At 42.8% G+C, this 27240-nt stretch overlaps 1 protein-coding gene across 1 annotated transcript in view; it reads left to right on the top strand.

Moving 5' to 3' along the window:
- cspg4 (chondroitin sulfate proteoglycan 4) overlaps window positions 1–27240 on the top strand; it is a 110062-nt gene that overhangs the window by 62336 nt on the left and 20486 nt on the right. The window contains exons 2-5 of the mRNA XM_046357401.1: window positions 387–550; window positions 1693–5256; window positions 17145–17615; window positions 25811–25987. Coding sequence (XP_046213357.1) covers window positions 387–550; window positions 1693–5256; window positions 17145–17615; window positions 25811–25987 — 4376 coding nt within the window. The remainder of the gene's footprint in view (window positions 1–386; window positions 551–1692; window positions 5257–17144; window positions 17616–25810; window positions 25988–27240) is intronic.

Raw genomic sequence — 27240 nt, 5'->3', positions numbered from 1 at the left:
GCTACCATCTCAGTTGTCTTACTTTGCACTGGAACAAAATGTTTCGAGCCCTGCCGCTAAATGTAAAGTAACTGTCCATCAAAAAAGTAACAAATATATTTGTTGTTATCCAGCAAACTAGTTACATTTACCACCATATGACTTATTGTCCATATCGCCTAGCTCTATGAAAGGGTATCAAGCTCATTTTCTGTTGATATCCTTATGCCATTTGGTATCAAGAATCCCCACCACACTTTTGTCGATAAATTTGGCCACTATATGAATTAATGAGTGACTGTATACTTAACAAAAATACAACTAACCATATTTATTGACGGTTTAAAGAAAACTGTACGTCAGATTTTTGTTTTTTCCTTTAACGCTCCTCATTTTTGTCTCCCCAGCATCCTACTTTGGGGACAGTTTCTGCAAGATAACTTCGATCCAAGATGTCTCCTCCTTTCACCTGTCGCTGCAGTTCAAGACCAGCCGACGAAGTGGACTCCTCCTCCTGGCTGCAGGGATGCAGGACTACCTATTTCTTGAACTCCAAAATGGGAAATTACAGGTTAATATCAACACCGGTCTTGTCGGAAAGGATTCTATTTGCAATGTACCTTCAGACCGCCGTAACCCAAGGCAACCTAGCAAGCTGTTGCAAAGTGTATTTTACACAAGTTTATGATGTTATTAAACCACCCAGAAATGTACAAGGCATGGTTATTTAGGTGGACGACTGATTGTGAATCCTAGTTGGCAAACATGTTTTGTCAGCTGTTTCACACTATTTCAGTTTATAGTTCTATCCAGGATTGGAATTGGAAAAAGTCACTCTGGGGACTGACCATGTCAAATCCTAGAAATTCAAATTAAACACAGATTTACAAAAATGCTTTCACTTTGGGGGCTCGGTTCCTACGCATTCCCCCGCCCCCCAATTCCACCTCTGGTTCTATCCTGTGGAGACGAGGCACTAAAAGTATTAGAAAAAGGACACCCGTCTTAAAACTTCCTATAAATGTCCTATATTGTAATTGAAAGATTGACAACAGCATCTGTGGTGTCACTTTCCTCTTTCCAAACCAAAAATGTACTTCAACCTAATACATTTAAAGATTATAACAGAAGTGAACGCAGGCTGGTGGTGTGTGCTCGTTAAAGAAGCATGCATGTGACAGTTTCAATTAGATGGTACTCTGAAATCATTCTACATTGCTTTACTGGTTGTCACTTTAAAATGGGATTCCTGACATTTTAATTCCATAATGAATTTCTTGGCAGAGTCTGTGAGGAGCTGAATTCGCATCACATAAACAATCCCTAAATTGTGTACAATAAACAAGGTTTATTGTTTTTAGAGTTCTTGTGCGTTTGCTATTAATAACGTTTGAATATGATAGAATCACAAGAAAGCTATGATGCTGCTCACACAATTCTTAAAATGCTTACCCCATTCTCCTCTGATCCATAAGATGCAGTTTGTAAGGACAAGATACGTGAAAGAGAGATGCCCCCAAAAAGACAATCATGTCCATGCTAGATTAATTCCTCTTTGATATCATCTTTCAAATGCTTTTAGATAATCGTTCATGAAAAGAAAGGCTACGAGGAAGGAATCCTTTCAAGAATATCATGACAGTCCAAAAAACATACAATTATTGAGCTTCATAAAATAGCAATGACACTTCTCTTCTCCCTTTTTTCACATAGGTGCGAATGAACCTTGGGGCCGGTGAGATGGTGCTATCATCATCTCTGGGGCTGCAACTGAACAACCTCCAGGAGCACAAGGTGTCTATCACGATGCAGGAGGCCAAACTGACCATGCTGATCGATGATCTCTTTTCCACTTTCATCTCTGTGCCTGAAACCCAGGAGGACCTCAACATTGACATGGGGGTTTACATGGGGGGAACCGGAGACTTAGACGCCCCATATCTCAGTAATGCCATACCTCCATTCCGCGGCTGCATGACCAATGTCAAGTTGGAGTCCCATCAGTTTGATATTCTCGACTCCGAGCCCATTGACTGCCATGATACAAAGGAGTCCTGTAGCAGTGAGTTTGAGGTTGGTGATGGAGAGGCGACCAGCTTTATCAGCCCAGACTCATTTGTGTCCTTCCCTACTTGGAGCGGGGCTGGTGGTAGTGAAAGGACCTTGGAGTTTCTCATGAAGACCACCATCGAGGATGCCCTACTCACCTTCCACCCTGGACGAGAGTCAGACTTTATAGCTGTTGGCGTTGTGGGTGGTTACCTAAAAGGTGTGGTGGACTTTGGGAGTGGGATTGTGGTACTCGACAACCCCAGAGTACAGCTAGATGATGATCAGTGGCATAGGATCAGAGTCACTGTAGATGCGAGTGTGTTTGAGATTAACGTGGACAGCCAGCCTGCCTCTCTCTCTCTAAGGGGCTCAGAGCAATTGGATCTAGTTGGCAATCTGTATATGGGGGGGATCCAGGGCAAGATGAAGGATGTGTTTCGTGATAGTAGCTTGTCTCGTATGGAGGAGGTAATAACATCTGAGTCTTTTATCGGATGCATGGGAGAAATCAAAGTGAACCAGAAGGAGAGAAGCCTGCAGGATGCGTTGGTCACCAAAGACGTCCATGTGAAATGCGAGGGAGAGGACTATGACTACTCAAGTTACTATGATTTTGAGACAACCACAACTACGGCTCCTGTTCGGATCCGATATGTCAGCGCTGACCCTAATGAAAGACATTGCTACCCAACTGACGACACACCAGAGGCCTTCCGGAACATTACAAAACTTATTGAAGTCAACCCTTTGCTTGTGCCCGAGGGTGGGGAAGCTTTTCTCGATATTAACAACCTTAGCCCTACATTTAACCTAAACACTGTGGGAATCCGCCAATCCCAGATCATTTTCACTCTACAAAATGACCCTTGGTACGGACTCGTAGATATGAACATCAATACCAGACGTACCAAAAAGTTTACACTCCTGGACGTGGTCAACAAGAAAATCAAGTATCTCCACGACGGCAATGAAAAGTATGGCGATCAGATCCAGTTGGAGGTGTTTGCCCACAGTAACAGTTACCTTCCAGAATGTCTTAAAAATCCCCACCAGTACATTCTCCCAGTGGAGATCATACCTGTCAATGACACACCACAACTAAGCGGAGGAAACATTTCCATCACAGAAAACGGTCGCACTCGCTTAAATCCCAACCTTATCAAGATTGTGGATTCGGACACTCGCTGTGAGGAATTGATTGTCACCGTGACCTCAGAACCTCCCAGAGGGGTTGGCTACTTAGAAAATGCCCAGCAACCAGGAAGAAGTATCAAAGAGTTCACATGCAGGCAGTTGAAAGACGGCAATATATATTTTGTCCACAGAACTGGGAGCGGTGGGATAACTCTACAGGTATCTGACGGACATTCCATAAGTCATTCGACCACTTTTAAACTGTCCATTACACAGCCCAAAATGAGCCTTGTGACCAATACTGGCCTTCTGTTGTCTCAGGGAAGCAACTCTTCCATTGGGATCCAGAACCTGGCCGTCATTGCCACCCCTCGTAATGGAGATATTGTGTTTAATGTCACACAGGCTCTGAGATATGGTGAATTGCATGTTCTCACTCGCAATGGTTTGCCCAAACAGGTGACATCTTTTCACCAGTCAGATTTGGAGCAAGATCGCTTGAGATATGTTAGCACAGTTTCAAGTGACCTGGAGGACGTTGTGTCAGATCATTTACAATTTGATGTCCATCTTGGACAGTTTTCCCTATGGAACAATACTTTTTTGATCAAGATCACACCCTCCCAGGTTAAAATGGCCCAAGTAGTTCCCCTTGAGATTGAAGGCAAGGTAGAGCAAAAGGCAATTAAACACACTGATCTTGAAGCAGAAGTGAAGGGAAAAAGTGTAGCCCCAGAAACTATAAGATACATCCTTCTGAAGGCCCCCACACTGGGTGCTCTTCAAATGATTGGCAGGAAGCTAGTTGAGGGAGACAGTTTCACCCAACAGGACCTCTGGAATGCCCAGGTCAGCTATAGAGTCCAGGTGCAAAGGGCGGTGGCTAATGAGGACCAGTTCCAGTTCAGAGTCTTTGCAGAGAATCAGTACTCCCCTATGTATACCTACCCAATCAAGATCCAGGCTGATTCAGACGCCCCTGTTTTGACTAATGAGAGACTCATTGTCTTGGAGGGTGGGGAGAATATTCTGAACAAAGACTATCTATGGGTTCAGACATCCATCTCGACAAACTTTGTTTACAGAGTGACGCAAGACCCCAAGTATGGCCGTCTCATCAGGGAGTCCCCATCTGGACAGCCCAGGTTCGACGGGGCTATCAGAATGTTCAGCAATGAGGATCTGAATCTAGATAGGCTGATTTACCAACATGATGGCTCAGAGTCTAGCGATGATGAGTTCTCTTTCCTGGTATTCGAGCAAGCAGTAGGAAGTGAAAACATCAGAATCGATGGTCAAGAGTCTATGAGCAGCATGTTTAGAATTTCTATTCAGTCCAAGAACGACCACGTGCCTCTTAGAGTGGTTGATAAAACCTTCAATGTGGTGCGAAACGGACAACGTTTGCTGACCACAGAAGATATCCTCTTCAGAGACAATGACTCAGGGTTCAATGATACCCAGTTGGTCTTTGTTCGCACAGGCATTCTCTCAGGAAATATTGTCTCCCCATCAGACCCCTCGCAGCCTCTCTTTCGTTTCACTCAAGCAGACATGAAAGACCAGAATGTTCTATTTGTGCACCATGGAGCAGACCGTGAGCGCTTCCAGCTCCAGGTTTCTGATGGCCTGCATAAGACCACAGCCCTGCTGCAGATCCAGGCTGGTGAGGCCTACCTCCGTGTGGTGAACAACACTATGGTTGTTATGGACCATGGAAGCACAAAGACGCTCAACACCAGTCTGTTGAGTGCAGAGTCCAACATGGACATTAGAGACGCCAGTGACATTAGGTACCAAGTGACATCACCCCCTAGTGATGGGAAGATCATCGTGAGTGGGATTGAGGCTTCTTGGTTCACACAGGAGGATCTGAAAAAGGGTGTGGTGTCCTACGAGCATAACGACCAGAGTCTGAGCTCCAAGGACTCGTTTGGTTTCACTGTGGAAGCGAAAGGATTTTCTGAGGAGGGTACATTCAGAATAAAGATCTTCAAGCAAGGCTATCTGTCTGAGCCTGTGGTCATCACCAATGAGGTCATTATCTCCTATGAGGGAGAGCACACTGTGATCAACCAAGATCATCTTAAGGTATGTTTACATTATATTCCCCTCTACGTTTACCAATCATTGACTTCCACCTTTGCCTACTGTTTGTTCTTGAATCTATTACGCTACCGCCAACTGAGTGACTTAGTAGACTGTAATTGTGCTTAAGAAGCAGTCATTAGAGTTGAAAGTACCCAAGCATGCACCCTCAACAGTATGTACACTTTATGGCTGCACGATCTGGATAAAATATCTAATTTCGATTTTTTTTTTGGGGGGGGGGGGGGGGGATATTGCAATTATGAATTGCGATTTTCGAAGCACTTGGGTGAAAACGGCAGACTAAGTTAACACGAGTCAGGGTAGAGAACATCACTTCTAAAATGAGATCATATGAATGACTACATGCTATGCTAACTGAATACAAAATCAAATTAAACAAATATTTTCTAACATTGTTATAGGCTACATATGATACTAGATAGTATACTTACACCAACATATTAACAAACATTTTTACCATGATCATCAAAATATAGTGTGCATTTATTAATAAATTAGTGAAAAACATTGAGTTCCTATTTTACCATTATATGTTCCTAAATAACCTAAGTTAATTATTTATTCAGGCAGCCATAACCTGCAGATGGAATAGGAAACTTATGATTGTGCAATTATGTATAAGTAGCCTCAATAATTATTATAATTGAAATTGTAAGCCTTAAAAACATGTAACGTGTAGCCTACCAATTGCAATGTGCAGCCTGTGTCCAAAACATTGGAGTCTGGTCCAGTTATTCAACGAGACGTGTTTCAACTGGTCTCTTAATTTTGTTATACAGTGTTGGGATGACAACTTGGGAGAAATATGTGCGAGATGGAATCTTGTATCTCCTTTCCAGCTTGTTTATCATCTTCTTGAAGCGCTCTTTGCTGACTGTGTAAGTAGGAACCATGTCTTTGGCTATGTGTTAGCCTCTGTGACTTCTATGTCTGCGCAGGGTGTTTTTTTGGGCGTTACACTTGAAAACCCATCAATGCCTGTTGAAAGTAGGTGGATGGTTGTGGCTTAGTTGCTTTGCTGCTTTTGGGCACTTTTTTTGTACAATACAATTGTTGTAAAGTAGGGGATGGTTATTCTTCAAATTATTTAATACATTTGTTGTGATGCCTCATGTTTTTCCCATAACTCTGAGGCATTTTTTGCACAACACTTGCATTGGGTTGACATCGGTTTGCCTGTAGCCAAAATACTGCCATACTACTGAAGATGTGCCTTCTTTGGCACCAAATCAACATTCTCATTAGCACTAGCAGCACTCATGTTTCGAACACTCACTGATGTAAAGCCACAGAGTTCCTTACTGTACTGTCTTTGGTAAAGACCTTTCTCCCCTCACCAGCACCTAACTGTGCAATGCATGTGATTGACCAGCAAATGCATACCATGCACAGAGTAAGAGAGGCCGCTTGTGATTGGTCAGTATGCTCTGCGCATGTAGAGTTAACAAACAGTCTAGTGCATCTCATTGGAAGAGGTACCATAATCTAGTTTTTGTTGTATCAACAGTGTCAAAAAAAGGACAAAATCGTTGCCTCTTGCGATTCGAATATTGCACATGTCAATATCGCAATTTCGATCTGAATTTGATTAATTGTGCAGCCCGAGTACACTTGTACAGGTGTTGTTCATTCATTCATCCTGTTCATTGGATAATTCTTCAATTCATTCATAGTGTTTATAAATTCACTTTTTGTTTATGTTGTCTCTATGGAGCAGGCTCAGTTTCACATGACATACAGTAATCACACAAACGTGGTGTAAATGTTAAATCAAATCAAATTTTATTTGTCACATACACATGGTTAGCAGATGTTAATGCGAGTGTAGCGAAATGCTTGTGCTTCTAGTTCCGACAATGCAGTAATAACCAACAAGTAATCTAACTAACAATTCCAAAACGACTGTCTTACACAGTGTAAGGGGATAAAGAATATGTACATAAGGATATATGAATGAGTGATGGTACAGAGCAGCATAGGCAAGATACAGTAGATGGTATCGAGTACAGTATATACATATGAGATGAGTATGTAAACAAAGTGGCATAGTTAAAGTGGCTAGTGATACATGTATTACATCAGGATGCAGTCGATGATATAGAGTACAGTATATACGTATGCATATAAGATGAATAATGTAGGGTAAGTAACATTATATAAGGTAGCATTGTTTAAAGTGGCTAGTGATATATTTACATTTCCCATCAATTCCCATTATTAAAGTGGCTGGAGTTGAGTCAGTGTCAGTGTCAGTGTGTTGGCAGCAGCCACTCAATGTTAGTGGTGGCTGTTTAACAGTCTGATGGCCTTGAGATAGAAGCTGTTTTTCAGTCTCTCGGTCCCAGCTTTGATGCACCTCTACTGACCACGCCTTCTGGATGATAGCGGGGTGAACAGGCAGTGGCTCGGGTGGTTGATGTCCTTGATGATCTTTATGGACTTCCTGTAACATCGGGTGGTGTAGGTGTCCTGGAGGGCAGGTAGTTTGCCCCCGGTGATGCGTTGTGCAGACCTCACTACCCTCTGGAGAGCCTTACGGTTGTGGGCGGAGCAGTTGCCGTACCAGGCGGTGATACAGCCCGCCAGGATGCTCTCGATTGTGCATCTGTAGAAGTTTGTGAGTGCTTTTGGTGACAAGCCAAATTTCTTCAGCCTCCTGAGGTTGAAGAGGCGCTGCTGCGCCTTCTTCACGATGCTGTCTGTGTGAGTGGACCAATTCAGTTTGTCTGTGATGTGTATGCAGAGGAACTTAAAACTTGCTACCCTCTCCACTACTGTTCCATCGATGTAGATAGGGGGGTGTTCCCTCTGTGGTGTGTAACTCCAGTCCCTGATGTAAATTAGGAATACTGTGCCTTCTCTTCGAAAATATTCAGACCTTGACTTTTTCCACATTTTGTTACGTTACAGCCTTATTCTAAAATAGATTTTAATAATTTTTTCCTCATCTACTAAGCATTCAAAACTGAAATATCACATTTACATAAGTATTCAGACACTTTACTCAGTACTTTGTTGAAGCACTTTTGGCAGCGATTACAACATCGAGTCTTCTTGGGTATCACGCAACAAGCTTGTCACACCTGTATTTGGGGAGTTTCTCCCATTCTTCACAGCAGATCCTCTCAAGATCTGTCAGGTTGGATGGGGAGCGTTGCTGCACAGCTATTTTCAGGTCTCTCCAGAGATGTTCGATTGGGTTCAAGTCTGGGCTCTGGCTGGGCCACTCAATGACATTCAGAGACTTGTCCCAAAGCCACTCCTGTATTGTCTTGGCTGTGGGCTTAGAGTCATTGTCCTGTTGAAAGGTGAACCTTCACCCCAGTGTGAGTTCCTGTGTGCTCTGGAGCAGGTGGTCATCGAGGATCTCTCTGTACTTTGCTCCGTTCATGTTTGCCTCGATTCTGACTAGTCTCCCAGTCCCTGCCACTGAAAACATCCTCCCAGCATGATGCTGCCACCACCATGCTTCACCGTAGGGATGGTGCCAGGATGGTGCCAGACGTGACGCTTGGATTCAGGCCATCTTGGTTTCATCAGACCAGAGAATCTTGTTTCTCATGGTCTGAGAGTCATTTAGGTGCCTTTTGGTAAACTCCAAGTGGGCTGTCATGTGCTTTCTACTGAGGAGCGGCTTCCGTCTGGCCACTCTACCGTAAAGGCCTGATTGGTGGAGGGCTGCAGAGATTGTTGTCCTTCTGTAAGGTTCTCCCATCTCCACAGAGAAGCTCTAGAGCTCGGTCTGCTGACCGCCAGGTTCTTGGTCACCTCCTTGACCAAGACCCTTCACCCCTGATTGCTCAGTTTGGCCGGGTGGCAAGCTCTAGGAAGAGTCTTTGTGGTTTTAAACTTAATTTAAGAATTATGGAGGCCACTGTGTTCTTGGGGACCTTCAAGGCTCCCGAGTCTGAGGTACTTTATCCCAGTGCAAGAGGCGTCACTACAGTCCCTAGTTCGTATCCAGGATGTATCACATCCAACCATGATTGGGAGTCCCATAGAGCGGCGCACAATTGTCCCAGCATCGTCCAGATTTGGGCCAGGGTAGGCCGTCATTGTAAATTTGTTCTTAACTAACTTGCCTAGTTAAATAAAGGTTACATTTTTTGTTTTAATGTTAAAAAATAAATCTGCAGAAATGTGTTGGTACCCTTCCCCGGAGCTGTGCCTCGACACAATCCTGTCTCAGAGCTCTACGGAAAATTACTTCGACCTCATCGCTTGGTTTTTGCTCTGACATGCAATGTCAACTGTGGGACCTTATATAGACAGGTATGTGCCTTTCCAAATCATGTACAATCAATTTAATTTACCACAGGTGGACTCCAGTAGAGTTTCAGAAATATCTCAACGATGATCAATGTAATCGCGATGCACCTGAGCTCAACATTTACATTTACATTTAAGTCATTTAGGTCTGAATACTTATGTAAATAAAGTATTTCTGTTTATTATGTTTCTGTTTATTCTTCACTGACTAGTTAAACCTTTATTTAACCAGTCAGTGAAGAATAAATTCTAATTTACTATGACGGCCTACCAAAAGGCAAAGGGACTCTCGCGGAGAAGGGCTGGGATAAAAAAAAAAGTTTTAAATACAATATAAATATACAGTTGAAGTTGGGAGTATACATACACTTAGGTTGGAGTCATTAAAACTAATTTTTCAACCACTCCACGAATTTCTTGTTAACAAACTGCAGTTTGTGCATGACACAAATCACTTTTCCAACAATTGTTAACAGACAGATTACTTCACTTATTATTCACTATATCACAATTCCAGTGGGTCAGAGGTTTACATACACTAAGTTGACTGTGCCTTTAAACAGCTTGGAAAATTCCAGATAATAATGTCATGGCTTTAGAAGCTTCTGCTAGGCTAATTGACATAATTTGAGTCATTTGGAGGTGTACCTGTGGATGTATTTCAATGCCTACCTTCAAACTCAGTGCCTCTTTGCTTAACATCATAGGAAAATCAAAATAAATCAGCCAAGACCTCAAAAATAAAATTGTAGACCTCCACAAGTCTGGTTCATCCTTGGGAACAATTTCCAAACGTCTGAAGGCACCACTTTCATCTGTACAAAAAATAGTACGCAAGTATAAACACCAACGCGCTCTGTCTCCTAGAGATGAACGTACTTTGGTGCGAAAAGTGCAATCCCAGAACAACAGCAAATGACCTTGTGAAGATGCTGGAGGAAACAGATACAAAATATCTATATCCACAGTTAAACGAGTCCTATATCGACATAACCTCATAACCCGCTCAGCAAGGAAGACGCAACTGCTCCAAAACCGACATAAAAATGCCAGACTACGGTTTTTCAACTGCACTTGGGCACAAAGATCGTACTTTTTGGAGAATTGAAACAATTATGGAACTGTTTGGACATCATTAGGTTTGGAGGAAAAAGGGGGAGGCTTGCATGCCGAAGAACACCATCCCAACCGTGAAGCATGGGGGTGGCAGCATCACGTTGTGGGGGGGCTTTGCTGCAGAAGCGACTGGTGCACTTCAAAAAATAGATGGCATCATGAGGCAGGAGAATTATGTGGATGTATTGAAGCAACATCTCAAGACATCAGTCAGGAAGCTAACGCTTGGTCACAAATTGGTCTTCCAAATGGTCAATGATCCCAAGCATACTTCCAAAGTTGTGGCAAAATTGCTTAATAAGGACAACAAAGTCAAGGTATTGGAGTGGCCATCACAAAGCCCTGACCTCAATCCTATAGAAAATTTGTGGGCAGAACTGAAAAAGCGTGTGTGGGCAAGGAGGCCTACAAACCTGACTCAGTTACACCAGCTCTGTCATGAGGAATGGGCCAAAATTCTCCCCACTTATTGTGGGAAGCTTGTGGAAGGCTATCTGAAATGTTTGACTCAAGTTAAACAATTTAAAGGAAGTGCTACCAAATACTAATTGAGTTTATGTAAACTTCTGACCCACTGGGGATGTGATGAAAGAAATAAAAGCTGAAATAAATCACTCTATTATTCTCACATTTCATATTCTTAACATAAAGTGGTGATCCTAACTGACCTTAGACAGGGAATTATTACTAGGATTAAATGTCAGGAATTGTGAAAACATTTATTTGGCTAAGGTGTATGTAAACATCCAACTTCAACTGTAGGACAAAACACGCATCACGACAAGAGAGACCTAAGACATCAACATAGCTAGGCAGCAACACATGACAACACAGCATGGTAGCAACACAATATAGAAGCAGCACAAAACATGGCACAAACATTATTGGGCACAGACAACAGCACAAAGAGCAAGAAGGTAGAGACAAAAATACATCACGCAAAGCAGCCACAATTGTCAGTAAGAGTGTCCATGATTGAGTCTTTGAATTAAAAGATTGAGAAAACTGTCCAGTCTGAGTGTTTGTTGCAGCTCGTTCCGGTCGCTAGCTACAGCGAACTGAAAAGACGACGACCCAGGGATGTGTTTGCTTTAGGGACCTTTAACAGAATGTGACTGGCAGAACGGGTGTTGTATGTGGAGGACGAGGGCTGCAGTAGATATCTCAGATAGGGGGAGTGAGGCCTAAGAGGGTTTTATAAATAAGCATCAAACAGTGGATCTTGCGGCGGGTTTACAGAGGAGTATAGAGTACTGTGATGTGTCCTATAAGGAGCATTGGTGGCATATCTGATGGCCAAATGGTAAAGAACATCTTGCTGCTCGAGAGCACCCTTACCTGCCGATCTATAAATTATGTCTATGTAATCTAGCATGGGTAGGAAGGTCATCTGAATCAGGGTTAGTTTGGCAGCTGCGGAGAAAGAGGAGCGATTACGATAGAGAAAACCAAGTCTAGTTTTAACTTTAGCCTGCAGCTTTGACATGTGCTGAGAAAAGGACAGTGTACAGTCTAGCCATACTCCCAAGTACTTGTATGAGGTGACTACCTCAAGCTCTAAACCATCAGAGGTAGTATTCACAGCTGTGGGGAGAGGGGCATTCTTCTTACCAAACCACATGACCTTTGATTTGGAGGTGTTCAGAACAAGGTTACGGGTAGAGAAAGCGTGTTGGACACTATAAGAAAGCTTTGTTGTGGAGCATTTAACACACAATTCGGGGACGGGCCAGCTGAGTAGAAGACTGTAGCATCTGCATATAAATGGATGAAAGAGCTTCCTACTGCCTGAGCAATGTTGTTGATGTAAATTGAGAAGAGTGTGTGGCCTAGGTTTGAGCCTTGGGGTACTCCCTTGGTGACAGGCAGTGGCTGAGACAGCAGCTTTTCTGACTTTTTACACTGCACTCTTTGAGAGAGGTAGTTAGCAAACCAGGCCAAAGACCCCTCAAAGACACCAATACAAATAGCAGCAGATCATTGCTTAGAGTCAAGGGCAATGGTGACATTATTGAGGACCTTTAAGGTTGCAGTGACACATCCATAACCTGAGCGGAAACCAGATTGCATACCAAAGAGAATACTATAGACGTCAAGAAAGCCAGTCAGTTAATTATTGATCCGTTTTTCCAACACTTTTGATAACCAGGGCAAAATAGAAGGCCTGTAACAGTTAGGATCAGCTTGATCTCTCCCTTTAAATAAAGGACGAACCATGGCTGCCTTCCAAGATATGGGAACTTCCCCAGAAAGGAGAGACAGATTAAAAAGGTTGAAGATAGGCTTGGCAATGATAGGTGCATCAACCTTAAAGAAGAAAGGGTCTAAACCATCCGACCCAGATGGTTTTGGGGGTCAAGTTTCAGGAGCTCCTTTAGCACCTCGGACTCAGTGACTGCCTGCAGGGAGAAACTTTGTAGCGGGGCAGGGGAAAAAGAGAGGGAGAAGCATCAGGGATAGTTGGATTTGAAGGGGTGGGAGATGAGGAAATGTTGGATGGGCAAGGAGGCATGGCTGAGCCAAATAGGAATCCTGACTTAATGAAGTGGTGATTAAAGAGCTCAGCCATGGGCTTCTTGTCAGTAACAACCACATCATCAACTTTAAGGGATGGGTAGCTGTAAGGAGTATTTAATCTCCAAGTCTTTAAAGTAACTAAATTTGTCCTTCCGGATAGCTTGAGTGCACTTATTTCTCATTTGCCTGAACGAGAGCCAGTCAGCCTGAGTATGCCTGTACCGAGCCTTTCGCAAAATGCAATTCTTGAGGTGGAATAACTACAATATCACGGTCGACCCAGGTGCTGAACCTGTTTTTAATTATAATTGTCTTAATGGGGGCGTGTTTGTTAACAATACCACTGAAAATATCAAAAAAGAAGGTCCAAGTGTCTTCGACAGAAGGGATCAAGTTGATTCTATACCATTTTACAGAGGCCAGTTCATGAAGGAAGGCTTGCTCATTAAAGTTTTTTAACAAGCATCTATGACAAATCAGGACAGGTCATATCACTGAGCAGCCGTTACGAACACAGACTGTAAAACAGTGATCACTAAGGTCATTACAGAAAACACCTGACTGATACCTATCAGGATTATTTGTGAAGATAACATCAAGGACAGTAGCCTTTTCTGGGTATTTGGAGTCATACGTTGTGGGATTGGTAATAACCTGAGAAAGATTTAGGGAGTCCCATTGCTTTAGGACTTGGTCAGGTGGTTTAAGCATGTCCCAGTTTAGTTCAGCTAGCAGGACTAATTCAGATTTAGTGTAAAGGGTCAGGAGAGAGCTTAGGGCAGGTAGGGTATAGGCCGGTGCTCATGGAGAACGATAGCACCCAGCAACAGTCAACAAAGAGCTATTTGAAAGTTTAATACTTAAAACCAGTGTTAAGTTCTAATTCTCTAAGTAAAACACTCAACGGACATGATGAAAGCTTAACCAAGTTTAATTCTTCCCAGAGGGTCAATACAGCTGCATTCAGACAAAACATTTTTCAACCACCACAAGTATATATACACTCCAATTTAGGCACTCCTCCTTCACTCCAATCCTTACATATTTTATGGTTTGACAGGAAGACAAAGTGATAAGGGAGAAACAATGGTTTATTACCCTAAGGGGATCTGACCTGACCTCAACCACCTTGATGCCTAATCCAAAGATCTCCACCCGTATCCCCTATAGCAATCCAGTGACTTCCTCCCGTCCACCCAACACATTCCAAAGCCATCTGGCTCCTACAGATAACCATTAACTTCTGATGTAAAAACCAGTCTCTATCACTCTTAGATACTACACTTCTGAGTATACAATGTTCCAAGCTTATCCCAGAATCTAACACCAGCAAATCAAATTGTTTAGGGATGAACTTGGTGGAGACAACCGAGCACTGAAGGTGATCCTTGGTAAAGATTGCCACTCCCCCACCTTTAGAAGATCTGTCTTGCCGAAAAAGGTTATAACCAGAAAGGTTAACATCAGTATTCAAAACACTCTTCCTTAACCACGTCTCAGTAATGACCAACACATCTGGATTGGAGCTGTGAACCCACACTTTCAATTTATCTATTTTAGGTAATAAGCTTCTAGTGGTGTTAACGTGCAGAAAAAACAGGCTTTTACGAGAGCAGAAATCAGTGAAGCAAATATCGGAGCACGAGTCAGAATTGGGGCTAGCAACAGTAGATGGGCCAGGGTGTACATGCACATTTCCAGATGTCATCAACAGTAATACAATCAAGGCACCGCATAGGACAGGGAGAGCTCTGCGGTGCTGATTTATGACATCTGAATGTGCATCAGATGGCAACAAGATCATATTGTACAGCAATTTCATGAGGCAATATGAATACAAAGCCGGCGAGAGGTGATTAGAATAGGATGGGAGGCCAAAAGTCTGTGTAACCAATAGAGATTCAGAGTCCAGAGTGTGGGAACAAACAAAGTCTGTTTCACGGTTGGGGAAAGAAAGTTCATAGTCAACAAAGCATGCAGGAGTCATGAGGCAAATAGCAAAATAGTAAAATGCAGAAGAAAAATATAAAATATATAACGACTTGGGGATTAACCATTGTAAATTCAGAGTCACTCGCCCCAACAGTGCCTGTGTGCTGGAGGCGAGGAAAAGCTCGGGAGAGAGGTTTAGGGGTGTGTGGTGGGGGTGGGGGTACCTGTACCAGACAGGGGAAGACAACCAGGGCAGACGGTGAACAGATCGCCAGGTGGAATCTAAGTAGCAGTGCAGCGGGCAACGGGAGTAGGTGTCACACCCACTTGGGAGAAGCTTTTACTTCTGGAGGCAGATTTATAATATATTTGCAAAAATGTCTAAAAACCTGTTTTCGCTTTGTCATATGGGGCATTGTGTGTAGATTGCTGAGGAATTGTTTTTATTTAATACATTTTAGAATAAGGCTGTAATGTAACAAAATGTGGAAAAAGTCAAGGGGTCTGATTACTTTCCAAATGCGCTTTTAATCTTGTTTATGTACTTAATTATAGTCTATTTAGTGTGGAAAACACTCACTAAGTACACCCTAAGGATATATCTGGAATCGTGTTGTTTCGAAGATGAACACGAGTGCACTTCATCTTAAGAGCCTATTGATGAAGTTACATTTTTTTCAATGAATATTGCATTCCTGTTTTCACCTCGAATTCTGAAGTAATAAGAAACCTATTGAAAATTGTGCTTGATATTTAAAGTTTAAAGTCTCAGAGGACCTTGTTCTGTTCTTTTCTCAGTATTGACTTAAGAAGGACCAAGATGTACAGACTTTGAAACAATTATTGTTAAATGTCGAACAAAGCTCAGGTTGTCCTTTAAATGTGACCCTATTGACCATGGGTTTTGTGGAGCTTACTTGAAGTGCATTCTCACATTTAGTTGGAGAACCAATGCTTCCCACGGTTGTGTCAAGTTGGCTGGATGTCCTTTGGGTGGTGGACCACTCTTGATACACAGCAAACTGTGGATGTGAAAAAAATCAGCAGGGTTGCTGTTCTTGACACACTAAAACCGGCGCGCCTGGCACCAAATTAGCGTAAAATATTATTGTTTTTTAGATATCAATACCAAGCTTTCCCAAGTGACCAAAAATAGGGTGTTTTTTTAAGACCGTATAGCTGTGAGTCATAGCAAGTGCCCCATGCCTAATTCACATAGGAAAAATGTGTATTTGTGACGAATGTTGTGATTATAGATGGTAGAACAGTCAAATATTCCAGAAATGATTTATCCCTGAGAAAAGCATCTCCCAAACTCAGTCCTCGGGACCCATAGCACTACCCTAGCACTGCACAGCTGATTCAAATAATCAACTATAATCAATAATCAACTAGCCTAGCTTTGAGATGCAGCTTTTGGCTATTTTGAAAGGTGCTTGTTTTCAGATGCGCTTCAATCAGGCCACAAAAGTGCCAGACCCTGAATCTTCTTTAATTGACCAAGTTATGAGGGCTTTAGATGAAATACTATTGTGCATCGAATGTAATTCATATGCAATGAATCAAAGTCGGTGGAGACTGCCTGTTTATTCCATTGCCTAAAATTATAGGTTGTAAAAACCTTTAGTATGCTGTTATTGTGAATATAGGCCTACTTCTGTCATACAACATAAGGGAAGACATAGTAAATGCTACGGTACATTGATGTGTTCATCTTAGTAGCAGAAGGTTTTTACAGTGGTGCTGGAACAAATTGACTGAATGTATATGGAATGTACTGACTGAACTAACTGGTCCAACTTTACATAAGTGTCCCTAAAGTATGTATTTACATGGTAAATTGTAAGTTGTAAGTACTATGTAACAATGTGTAGGCTACTTACAACATAGTCACACACTGCACCTGTCCATGTAATTACCATGTAAATGCATAGCTATTACATAGGTGTTCTACAACCATGCAAGTACAACCATTTAGTTTGTCAATACTTGAAAGTGAATCTGAACCTGGTCTCCCAACATTCTCCCCCCAGGTAGAACAAGCAGACATCCTGCCCTCTGAGATGGTGTTCACCATCAAGGAGCCTCCTCGTCTGGGCCACGTGGTCATGCTGACCAACCACTCGGACAGTACAGCTGCGCCCAGCCTCGACTACATCCACTCCTTCACCCAGGAGGATGTCAACAGGGGGCGCATCCTCTATGTCTCTGCATCCATCCAGGGCAGTGACGCCTTCGCGGCTGACGTCAGCAACGGGTTCACCACTGTGGATGACCTCCGGATGATGGTGGACATTGTGCCTCGCCTCATCCCCATCCAGGCCCTCAACTTCAGTGTGAGGGAGGGCGGTGGGATGGCCCTTACCACTGAGCTCTTGAATATTTCTCACCCATTCTACAGTGCGGTCAACGTGGACTTCGTCGTAGAGGAGCCACCGCAGCATGGGGATATCCGCTACTTGGATGGTGACGAACAAGAGCTCACCTTCTTTACCTGGGAGGAGGTGAGTGCTTTTCATAGGTTTCGCTTTGGAGGGGGTAGGGGGGGTGGTTGGTTTGTTGATTGATTGATTTAGTACATTAGCTAATTTAAACGTACACAGATATCCATATCAACTGTTAAGAGGTGAACTCTGGTATGTGTCACCCCTGTGATAAAGACAGTATACTTATTCAAATTCAAATGATCAAGGATTTAAAAAACATAACATTTCTATTTAGATGCCAGGAATTGAGCTACTCTCTCTCCCCACATTTGAAGTGTTATTTGTTTGTTAATCTTTCTGAAAAGAAGGAACCATGAGAAAATACAACACAAAAAGGGATTAATTAGTTTAATTGAAAATGGAGTTTGACTTATCCGTTTTGACTTGTTTGGAAACCGAGTCCCACCAGACCACAAGCCATATACTTTATATGCACCATAGCGTTTTCTGTCTTAATTACAAGATGCTCACAGAATAATATCCACCTTCCCTGACTTTGATCTTGCTGGTTGTTCACGAAGACAACCAAGGCCACACTAAGTTCACTTTGCTGTTGTTTGCTCAGTAACTCTTTTCACAGTAGCTGCTCACTATTCTGTGCGTTGCTTCTCTGCTGTTTTATGATTCTGTCTATAGTATTAGATAGAGAGAAACTACAGTATGTGAGACTGTGAGTTGTCTAGTCTCCAACCATGTGGTCCTGAGGCCTAGCACTTGGAAAGAATGAAAAGGAGACATGAGTGGTCACTTGTGGTGGAAAAGCCTCATGCATTCTGTATGTACCAGGGAGCATAGTGGAGCTTGTGAGTCACTCCACTTAAGGCTAGCCTGCTACGTGTATAGCTCAGCTCTTCTCCTCACTCAAACACTACCCTTCTGAAAGGGTTGTGGAAAAACTGACGGTGATGTTCGGCAGCCCGAAGCCAAAATAAACTTGCCCATATATTCCTATAATAAGGCATGTGCACACAGCCCTCCCTCGCTTTGCTCCCAGACAGACTTTCTGAAAGACCCCACTATGTGTTTCAATTCAACTGGGACAAGCGCATAGCCATGATTCAGGTTAATCTGATTTGGATTTTTAGAGGAGAAAATGTGGGGGGGGAAACGTTGACATAATTGTCTGCCATCCTGGACACGTTTTCTCTCTGGATCGGTGTATTTTTGTGTGCACTCTCTCTGTACATAGTCAGTGAGTTTTTTTCCTCTTATGCAAGGACGACCAAAAAAAAGTTTAGAGGACAAAACACAACACTTCTCCAAATGAGTACCACATTTAGAAGTAAATCTGCAGACTGACTCGGTTGAGGCAGGATTAGAACCAGAGCATAATTGTTTATAAATTAAAGATGGTTATGCTTGGACTGATTATTGGACATGATTTGAAATTTCTTGACTCACTCATGTGGGAGCAGTGGTTCTTTTCATGATCAGGGCCCACTACTCATATTGGCTTAATTGCTGCGTAAAGACATTTTCGTGATAAACTCTTCGTCACGCAGGGGAAGTTTGTGAGGTTATGTCAGAGTATTGTAGCTTACTGCATGTAGGAGATGCAGTGGAGAAAATGAGAGTGAGGGAGCTTTACTCCTGTAGCTGAAGTGGTTGGCACTTCTCATTATAGACTGGTAGTCATCATAAGAATTAATTAAAGAGGCCACAAGAATGGCAAAAGGTACTTGCATGTACTGCACATATAACATAGGAACAGAACATACAGTAAGTAGTATTGTAACATAGGACATTACATGATGAAGGGTGTGTCAGAAAGGTCAGAGATCATTTAAACACTTTTCTAGAAGAACCACTATATTGACTTTTGTTGTGATGTTTAGAGCTTTGTAAACAAACTGGCTTGGAAGTGGAACATTCTAGACTACCAAAGGTACGATAAACAAATCAAATTATATTTGTCACATACACATGGTTAGCAGATGTTAATGCGAGTGTAGCGAAATGCTTGTGCTTCTAATTCCGACAATGCAGTAATAACCAATGAGTAATCTAACCTAACAATTTCACAACAACTACCTTATACACACACAAGTGTAAAGGGATGAGAAATATGTACATAAAAATACATGAATGAGTGATGATACAGAACGGCATAGGCAAGATGCAGTAGATGGTATCGAGTACAGTATATATATATATATATATATATGAGATGAGTAATGTAGGGTATGTAAACATTATATTAAGTGGCATTGTTTAAAGTGGCTAGTGATACTTTTTTTACATCAATTTTTCCATTATTAAAGTGGCTGGGGTTGAGTCAGTATGTTGGCAGCAGCCACTCAATGTTAATGGTGGCTGTTTAACAGTCTGATGGCCTTGAGATAGAAGCTGTTTTTCAGTCTCTCGGTCCCTGCTTTGATGCACCTGTACTGACCTCGCCTTCTGGATGATAGCGGGGTGAACAGGCAGTGGCTCGGGCAGTTGTTGTCCTTGATGATCTTTATGGCCTTCCTGTGACATCGGGTGGTGTAGGTGACCTGAAGGGCAGGTAGATTGCCCCCGGTGATGCATTGTGCAGACCTCACTACCCTCTGGAGAGCCCTACGGATGTTTGCGGAGTATATGCCATACCAGGTGGTGATACAGCCCGACAGGATGCTCTCGATTGTGCATCTGTAAAAGTTTGTGAGTTTTTTTGGTGACAAGCCGAATTTCTTCAGCCTCCTGAGGTTGTCTATGATGTGTACGCCGGGGAACTAAAAAATGACTACCCTCTCCACTACTGTCCCATCGATGTGGATAGAGGGGTGCTCCCTCTGCTCTTTCCTGAAGTCCACGATCATCTCCTTTGTTTTGTTGACTTTGAGTGTGAGGTTATTTTCCTGACACCACACTCCGAGGGCCCTCACCTCCTCCCTGTAGGCCATCTCGTCGTTGTTGGTAATCAAACCTACCACTGTAGTGTCGTCTGCAAACTTGATGATTGAGTTGGTGGCGTGCATGGCCACTCAGTCGTGGGTGAACAGGTAGTACAGGAGAGGGCTCAGAACGCACCCTTGTGGGGCCCCAGTTTTGAGGATCAATGGGGTGGAGATGTTGTTACCTACCCTCACCACCTGGGGGCGGCCCTTCAGGACCCAGTTGCACAGGGTGGGGTCAAGACCTAGGGTCTCGAGCTTGAAGATAAGTTTGGAGGTTACTATGGTGTTAAATGCTGAGCTGTGGTCGATGAACAGCATTCACATAGATATTTCTCTTGTCCAGATGGGTTAGGACAGTGTGCAGTGTGCTTGTGTCGTCTGTGAACCTATTGGGGTGGTAAGCAAATTGGAGTCGGTCTAGGGTGTCAGGTAGGGTGGAGGTGATATGGTCCTTGACTAGTCTCTCAAAGCACTTCATGATGACGTTAGTGATTGCTACGGGGCGGTAGTCGTTTAGCTTAGTTACCTTAGTTTTCTTGGGAACAGGAACAATAGTGGCCCTCTTGAAGCATGTGGGAACAGCAGACTGGGATAAGGATTGATTGAATATGTCCGTAAACACACCAGCCAGCTGGTCTGCACATGCTCTGAGGACGCGGCTGGGGATGCCGTCTGGGCCGGCAGCCTTGCGAGGGTTAACACGGTTAAATGTTTTACTCACGTCGGCTGCAGTGAAGGAGTGTTCGCAGGTTTTGGTAGCGGGCCGTGTCAGTGGCACTGTGTTGTTGTCACGCCTTGGTCTTAGTATTTTGTGTTTTCTTTAATTATTTGTTCAGGCCAGGGTGTGACATGGGGTTATTGTATTGTCTTATTGGAGTTTTTTGTAGGCATTGGGATTGTGGTTGATTAGGGGTGTGTCTAGTATAGGCTTGGCTGCCTGAGGCGGTTCTCAATCAGAGTCAGGTGATTCTTGTTGTCTCTGATGGGGAACTGTATTTAGGTAGCCTGGGTTTCACTGTGTATTTCGTGGGTGATTGTTCCTGTCTCTGTGTAGTTTCACCAGATAGGCTGTAATAGGTTTCACGTTCCGTTTGTTGTTTTGTATTTTGTATATTTCGTTATTTTCATGTATCGTCATTTAATTCATTAAAGTACATGAGTAACAACCACGCTGCATTTCGGTCCGACTCTCTTTCGACAAACGAAGAACGACGTTACAGTAGTCCTCAAATCGAGCAAAGAAGTTGTTTAGTCTGTCTGGGAGCAAGACATCCTGGTCCGCGACGGGGCTGGTTTTATTTTTGTAATCCGTGATTGACTGTAGACCCTGCCACATACCTCTTGTGTCTGAGCTGTTGAATTGCGACTCTACTTTGTCTCTATACTGATGCTTAGCTTGTTTGATTGCCTCGCGGAGGGAATAGCTACACTGTTTGTATTCGGTCATGTTTCCGGTCACCTTGCCCTGGTTAAAAGCAGTGGTACGCGCTTTCAGTTTCGCGCGAAAGCTGCAATCAATCCATGGTTTCTGGTTTTTGGAATGTTTTAATAGTTGCTGTGGGTACGACATCGCCTATGCACTTGCTAATAAACTCGCTCACCGAATCAGCGTATTCGTCAATGTTTTTGTTAGATGCAATGCGGAACATATCCCAATCCACGTGATCGAAGCAATCTTGAAGCGTGGAATCAGATTGGTCGGACCAGCGTTGAACAGACCTGAGTGTGGGAGCTTACTGTTTTAGTCTCTGTCTATAGGCAGGGAGCAACAAAATGAAGGCGTGGTCAGCTTTTCTGAAAGGAGGGCGAGGGAGGGCCTTATATATGTCGCGGAAGTTAGAATAACAATGATCCAGGGTTTTACCAGCCCCGGTAGCACAATCGATATGCTGATATAATTTAGGGAGTCTTGTTTTCAGATTAGCCTTGTTAAAATCCCCAACTACAATGAATGCAGCCTCGGGATATGTGGTTTCCAGTTTACATAGAGTCAAATGAAGTTAGTTCAGGGCCATCGATGTGTCTGTTTGGGGGGGAATATATGCGGCTGTGATTATAATCAAAGAGAATTCTCTTGGTAGATAATGCGGTCGACATTTGATTGTGAGGAATTCTAAGTCAGGTGAACAGAAGGACTTGAGTTCCTGTATGTTGTTATGATCTCACCACGCCTCATTAATCATAAGTCATACACCCCCGACCATCTTCTTACCAGAAAGATGCTCGTTTCTGTCGGCACGAAGCGTGAAGAAACCAGCTGGCTGTACCGACTCTGATAGCGTGTCTCGAGTGAGTAATGTTTCCGTGAGGCACTCTCTTATGTCTCTCTGGAATGCTACCCTTGCTCGGATTTCATCAACCTTGTTGTCAATAGACTGGACATTGGCGAGTAGTATGCTCGGGAGCGGTGTGTGATGTGCCCATCTCCGGAGCCTGACCAGAAGACAGCTTCTTCTGCCCCTTTTACGGCGTCGTTGTTTTGGTTCGCTGGCTGGGATCCGATTGGGATCCGATCCATTGTTCTGGGTGGTGGGCAAAACAAAGGATCCGCTTCGGGAAAGTTGTATTACTGGTCGTAATGATGGTGAGTTGACGTTGCTCTTATATCCAGTAGTTTCTGCCGAATGTATGTAATAAAACCTAAGATTACCTGGGGTACCTAGGAACGCGAAGCGAGGCTGCCATCTCTCTCGGCACAGGAAGTATGTAAACAAGCTCAACCAGGTGCAGAGAGAGGAGTTTCATCAGGAATGGTGTTGCTTCTATAAACATGGAGCCTCCATCTGATCGAAGCACTCATTAAAATCACATCCACGCATGCATACACAAACACACCACACCACCATGCACACACACACACGCACACACAGCAGCCGAGCATTGACCCGTTTGATGCTGTACAAGCACTATCCTGGATTAGCAAAGCTCTTCCACATACTGTGGTAAAGTTGAATGACTGTCCCAAATAAAAATATCAGAACACCACATTGTATCTCAGCATGGAACAATGTGATGACCACATGTCGAACAAGAGCCATTCATTGTTTTTTGTCCTTGAGCAGAGGCTGATTTTCCAACTCACTTTCTCCGATCAGTAATGAAACCAAGTTTTTTCCAGTTAGTTGGCTTCCATCTCTGATCAATTCGAATCTCCCTACTACAGTTGTGGTGCAGCAGGCCCCTCTCACCACCAAGTCATGCTCCCCTTCATGTAGCCTAAATAGGAAGTCCTACCCATTAATTGGAAACAATGCTTCTGTATGCATTTCCTCAAATGCTCAGGGCCGGTATTCACAAACAGTTGGACATTAGGATTGTATTCTTAGAGTAGGGGTGCTGATTTAGGATCAGGTCCCCCGGTCTTATTTAGGTATTATGATTTAAAAAGCAAAACTGATCCGTGATCAGCACTCCTACTCTGAGACCGTGAATACGGAGTGCTTGTTAGAGTATTGTCTTACTATACCTCACCTGTGTATTTGCATATCAGAACATCAAGATCGTCTGACGAAGTGGCCTACACTTTAACATGTAGCCTATGTGACTCACCACCTGGATTTGTTCTTATGTAGCAAAATTTGAAATTGTGTTTTTTTATATTGGATAACGGTAGACTTAGAGCTACAAAATGGTATATCATGCACTGCATTTTTGAGGAACAATGGGAAAGTAATTATGCTTTGAAAGTTGATAAACCTGTAAATTCACTTTTGGCCTTTGAACGTTTTGGTATCTAGTGAAGAGCTCTTCTTTGTCTACACCCATTCAGCATTGTCCACACCCTCCTAAGCTTTAGCCCCACCCATCTCGTTTCGCTTTTGGAGCGTTCAGAATGCACACTTGACGCTCTGGCCGATTTGTTAACCTCTTGATAACATGAAAACAGCCTAACCAGCTCTGCTGGCAACAATTTCATTACTTTTTGTGCTGACGTTTACTGACACCGGCCATATTTAATGGGTGTTGTACACTTTAGCTTCAGACATGTAGCTAGCTAGCTAGGTAAACAATGAACCTAGTTAGGTAAACAATGTGTAAGATCCCACACGTAATATAATGTTAGATAAAGAGCCAGCCAGCTAACGTTAGCTAGTTAAACAACAATGAACATAGTGCCAAATCATGTTGTTACTATCCTGCATGAATCTGCTGGGAACTAACCAACCAGGTCCAATGTTAGCTAGCTAACATTAGGCTCTAACTAGCAAAGCAAACGGCTCTGGGATATGAATAATAATGTCATACACATAACGTTAGCTAGGGAGCCAGCCAGCCAGCTAACGCTAGCTAACAGTGGAGCTTGAAATGAAACCACTTTATGTCTAAATGAGAATTGTGTAATATCTGAAAATGTAGCTAGCTAGACTATCTTACCCTTATACATCATCATGTATGATGGATGAGTATCCCTGTCACGGATGCCATGCCACGGTTTCCCTTAGTTTGAAGATGTAATCCGGAGACAGGTGTTTTCTCCATCTCTTTAGCTATCATACTATCGCGCCACTGATTTGAAAATGCAATCCTCCAGAAAGTGGAGAGCAACCCTTACACAGCTCCACTACACAATACATTTCTTTAAAGCCGCGTTCGACAGTATTACCAACACAGACTCACCAGCTCAAATAGACGGAAACCTCTATATGGCAGACCAATCCGAACTCCTCTCTCGGCATGTCCAGCCCACTCATTATCTCAGCCAATCATGGCAAGTGGGAAGGTTGCTGACTTTTCTGTGGCTTAACCAACAAGGCTCGTAATTTAACAATTTTATTTGTATTTACAGATGGCATACACGTTTGTTATTAAGGCGCATGAAAGTTCACATGTTCCACAAGGCATTTTGATTCAAAACAAAGTTGTGACTTGCGACATAATGTACGCCTAGTTTCCTGAAACGGGTCACCTATGTTATTGATCAGTAGAGGGAGAGAAAGACACAGTGATCCATTGTCTGTCTGTCCTCTGGACTCCAAAATACTGGGATATGAAGACCTTGATAGAATATTCTTGATCCATCCATCTCCGAAATATGTGCATGATATATTTTACACATATTAATAATTGCTTTTTGTTTGAGTGTAACAAACTTCCAACATGATAAGATAGTGATCAACATCTTGAATTATCGTCTTAGTCCAAAATGTTTTGCCCAAAAGTTGCCAAATTTTGACTAAACATTCCTAGACACAGGAGCTATTATAACTTTGCTTGAGACTGGCATTAAACAACACCACTGTGTCCATTCTGCCAATTCTGTTTGCCTACCACTATTGTGTGACAGGAGAACTGACTAGTCTGTGTGACCCCCACGGCCCCTTTTGTTCTCCACAGGTGAAACTTGGACACATCTACTACTTACATGACAGCACGGAAAGTGGCGAGGACAATTTCACACTCTCTGCCTCAGCCTATGAGATAGAGCGCCGCAGCCTTCCCGTTACCTTCACTGTCACCGTCTTCCCGGTCAACGATGAGGCACCTAAACTGACATGCAACACAGGACTGGAGGTACTGAGCTGTCGGTTTACCACAACAGTCGACTGCTGATAACTATATATTTGATGAGTGCAAACTCCTTTTAATTGCAGTGTACTGTATTTCACCAGAACCAATACAAACGCATTTGTTTTTGTTTTATGCTCCAGTTTAGTGCACAAATTTAGGACACTCAAAATCCATTATACTTGTCAGAAGTTAACAGTGTTTGTTTGTTTGTTTATTGTTTGTTCATCTATGCTATCATTTATGTTTTTATAAGCCTTCTCAGTGGGTTGCCTGAAAACAACTTAATAGCTAATTAACTATATTCATAAGTGGTTTACACATTGCCACTAGTTATTACGGACAGAATTGGTTTGTAAACATCTTACTAATTAATGTACTTGATAATGAATACCTTAATTAAGTAATACACATCTGGCAACACTTTCTATTGGTAACCCTTTTACGCTGAAGGTTCATTACTAATTTCAGTCATGGATATATTGTATTACCCATCAATTCTTGAAAGCAAACAGTAAGGCCGTGTCTTAAATCTGACTTGCCTACTACTTACTTAAACTGCATACTGTGCACTAATCGTGCTACATACTATTTAGAACATACTGTTTAGTAAAATGAATGCAGTATGCAACAAATATCAACATACTAGGCAAATCCTACGGAGAATGAGTCATCTAATGTGCATTTCCGTTGATTCCCACCATTCATTTATTTTGGCACAGCGCGTCCCCTCAACTGATTAACAGCTGTTGTCAGACACACGTGGGTCTCGAAAGACAATTATTTCCTCAATATTGTGTAGTGAAGTCTACTAAATGAGTATGACATTCTGGTATTTAAAGCATACTACATTTTCAAAATTTCAATAAAAAGTAATTTTTTCACATATCCAAAGTGCCTACTATTTAGAATGGAAATATGGGTATTCGAACACGGCCTAAGTGTTTCAAGAATTCAGAATGCAGATTTTACTGTAGAGACACAAAATGGCTGGAAAAAGCTATAATCCTCTCACATACAACTGGAAACCGAGTGTGTCATTCAGCTTTGTTAACGCTGGCCTGTGGTTCGGCGTATCCACGGTAACCCGTATTTTGGGAAAACTGAGATGACAAGACCTCAGGCTTTTGGTGATGCCAAGGAACCAGCCAGTCTCTCGCACGGCCACAAAATGTAATATAATGATATGTCTCTCTGTCCGCATGCAGGCCTAGTGTTCATTCATACCAGCTCTAGCTCCTCCTGTGAATTAACTCCTT

Source organism: Oncorhynchus gorbuscha, linkage group LG01, assembly GCF_021184085.1.
Source record: "Oncorhynchus gorbuscha isolate QuinsamMale2020 ecotype Even-year linkage group LG01, OgorEven_v1.0, whole genome shotgun sequence".
NCBI lineage: Eukaryota > Metazoa > Chordata > Actinopteri > Salmoniformes > Salmonidae > Oncorhynchus > Oncorhynchus gorbuscha.
This window is presented reverse-complemented; position numbering and strand designations above follow the sequence as displayed.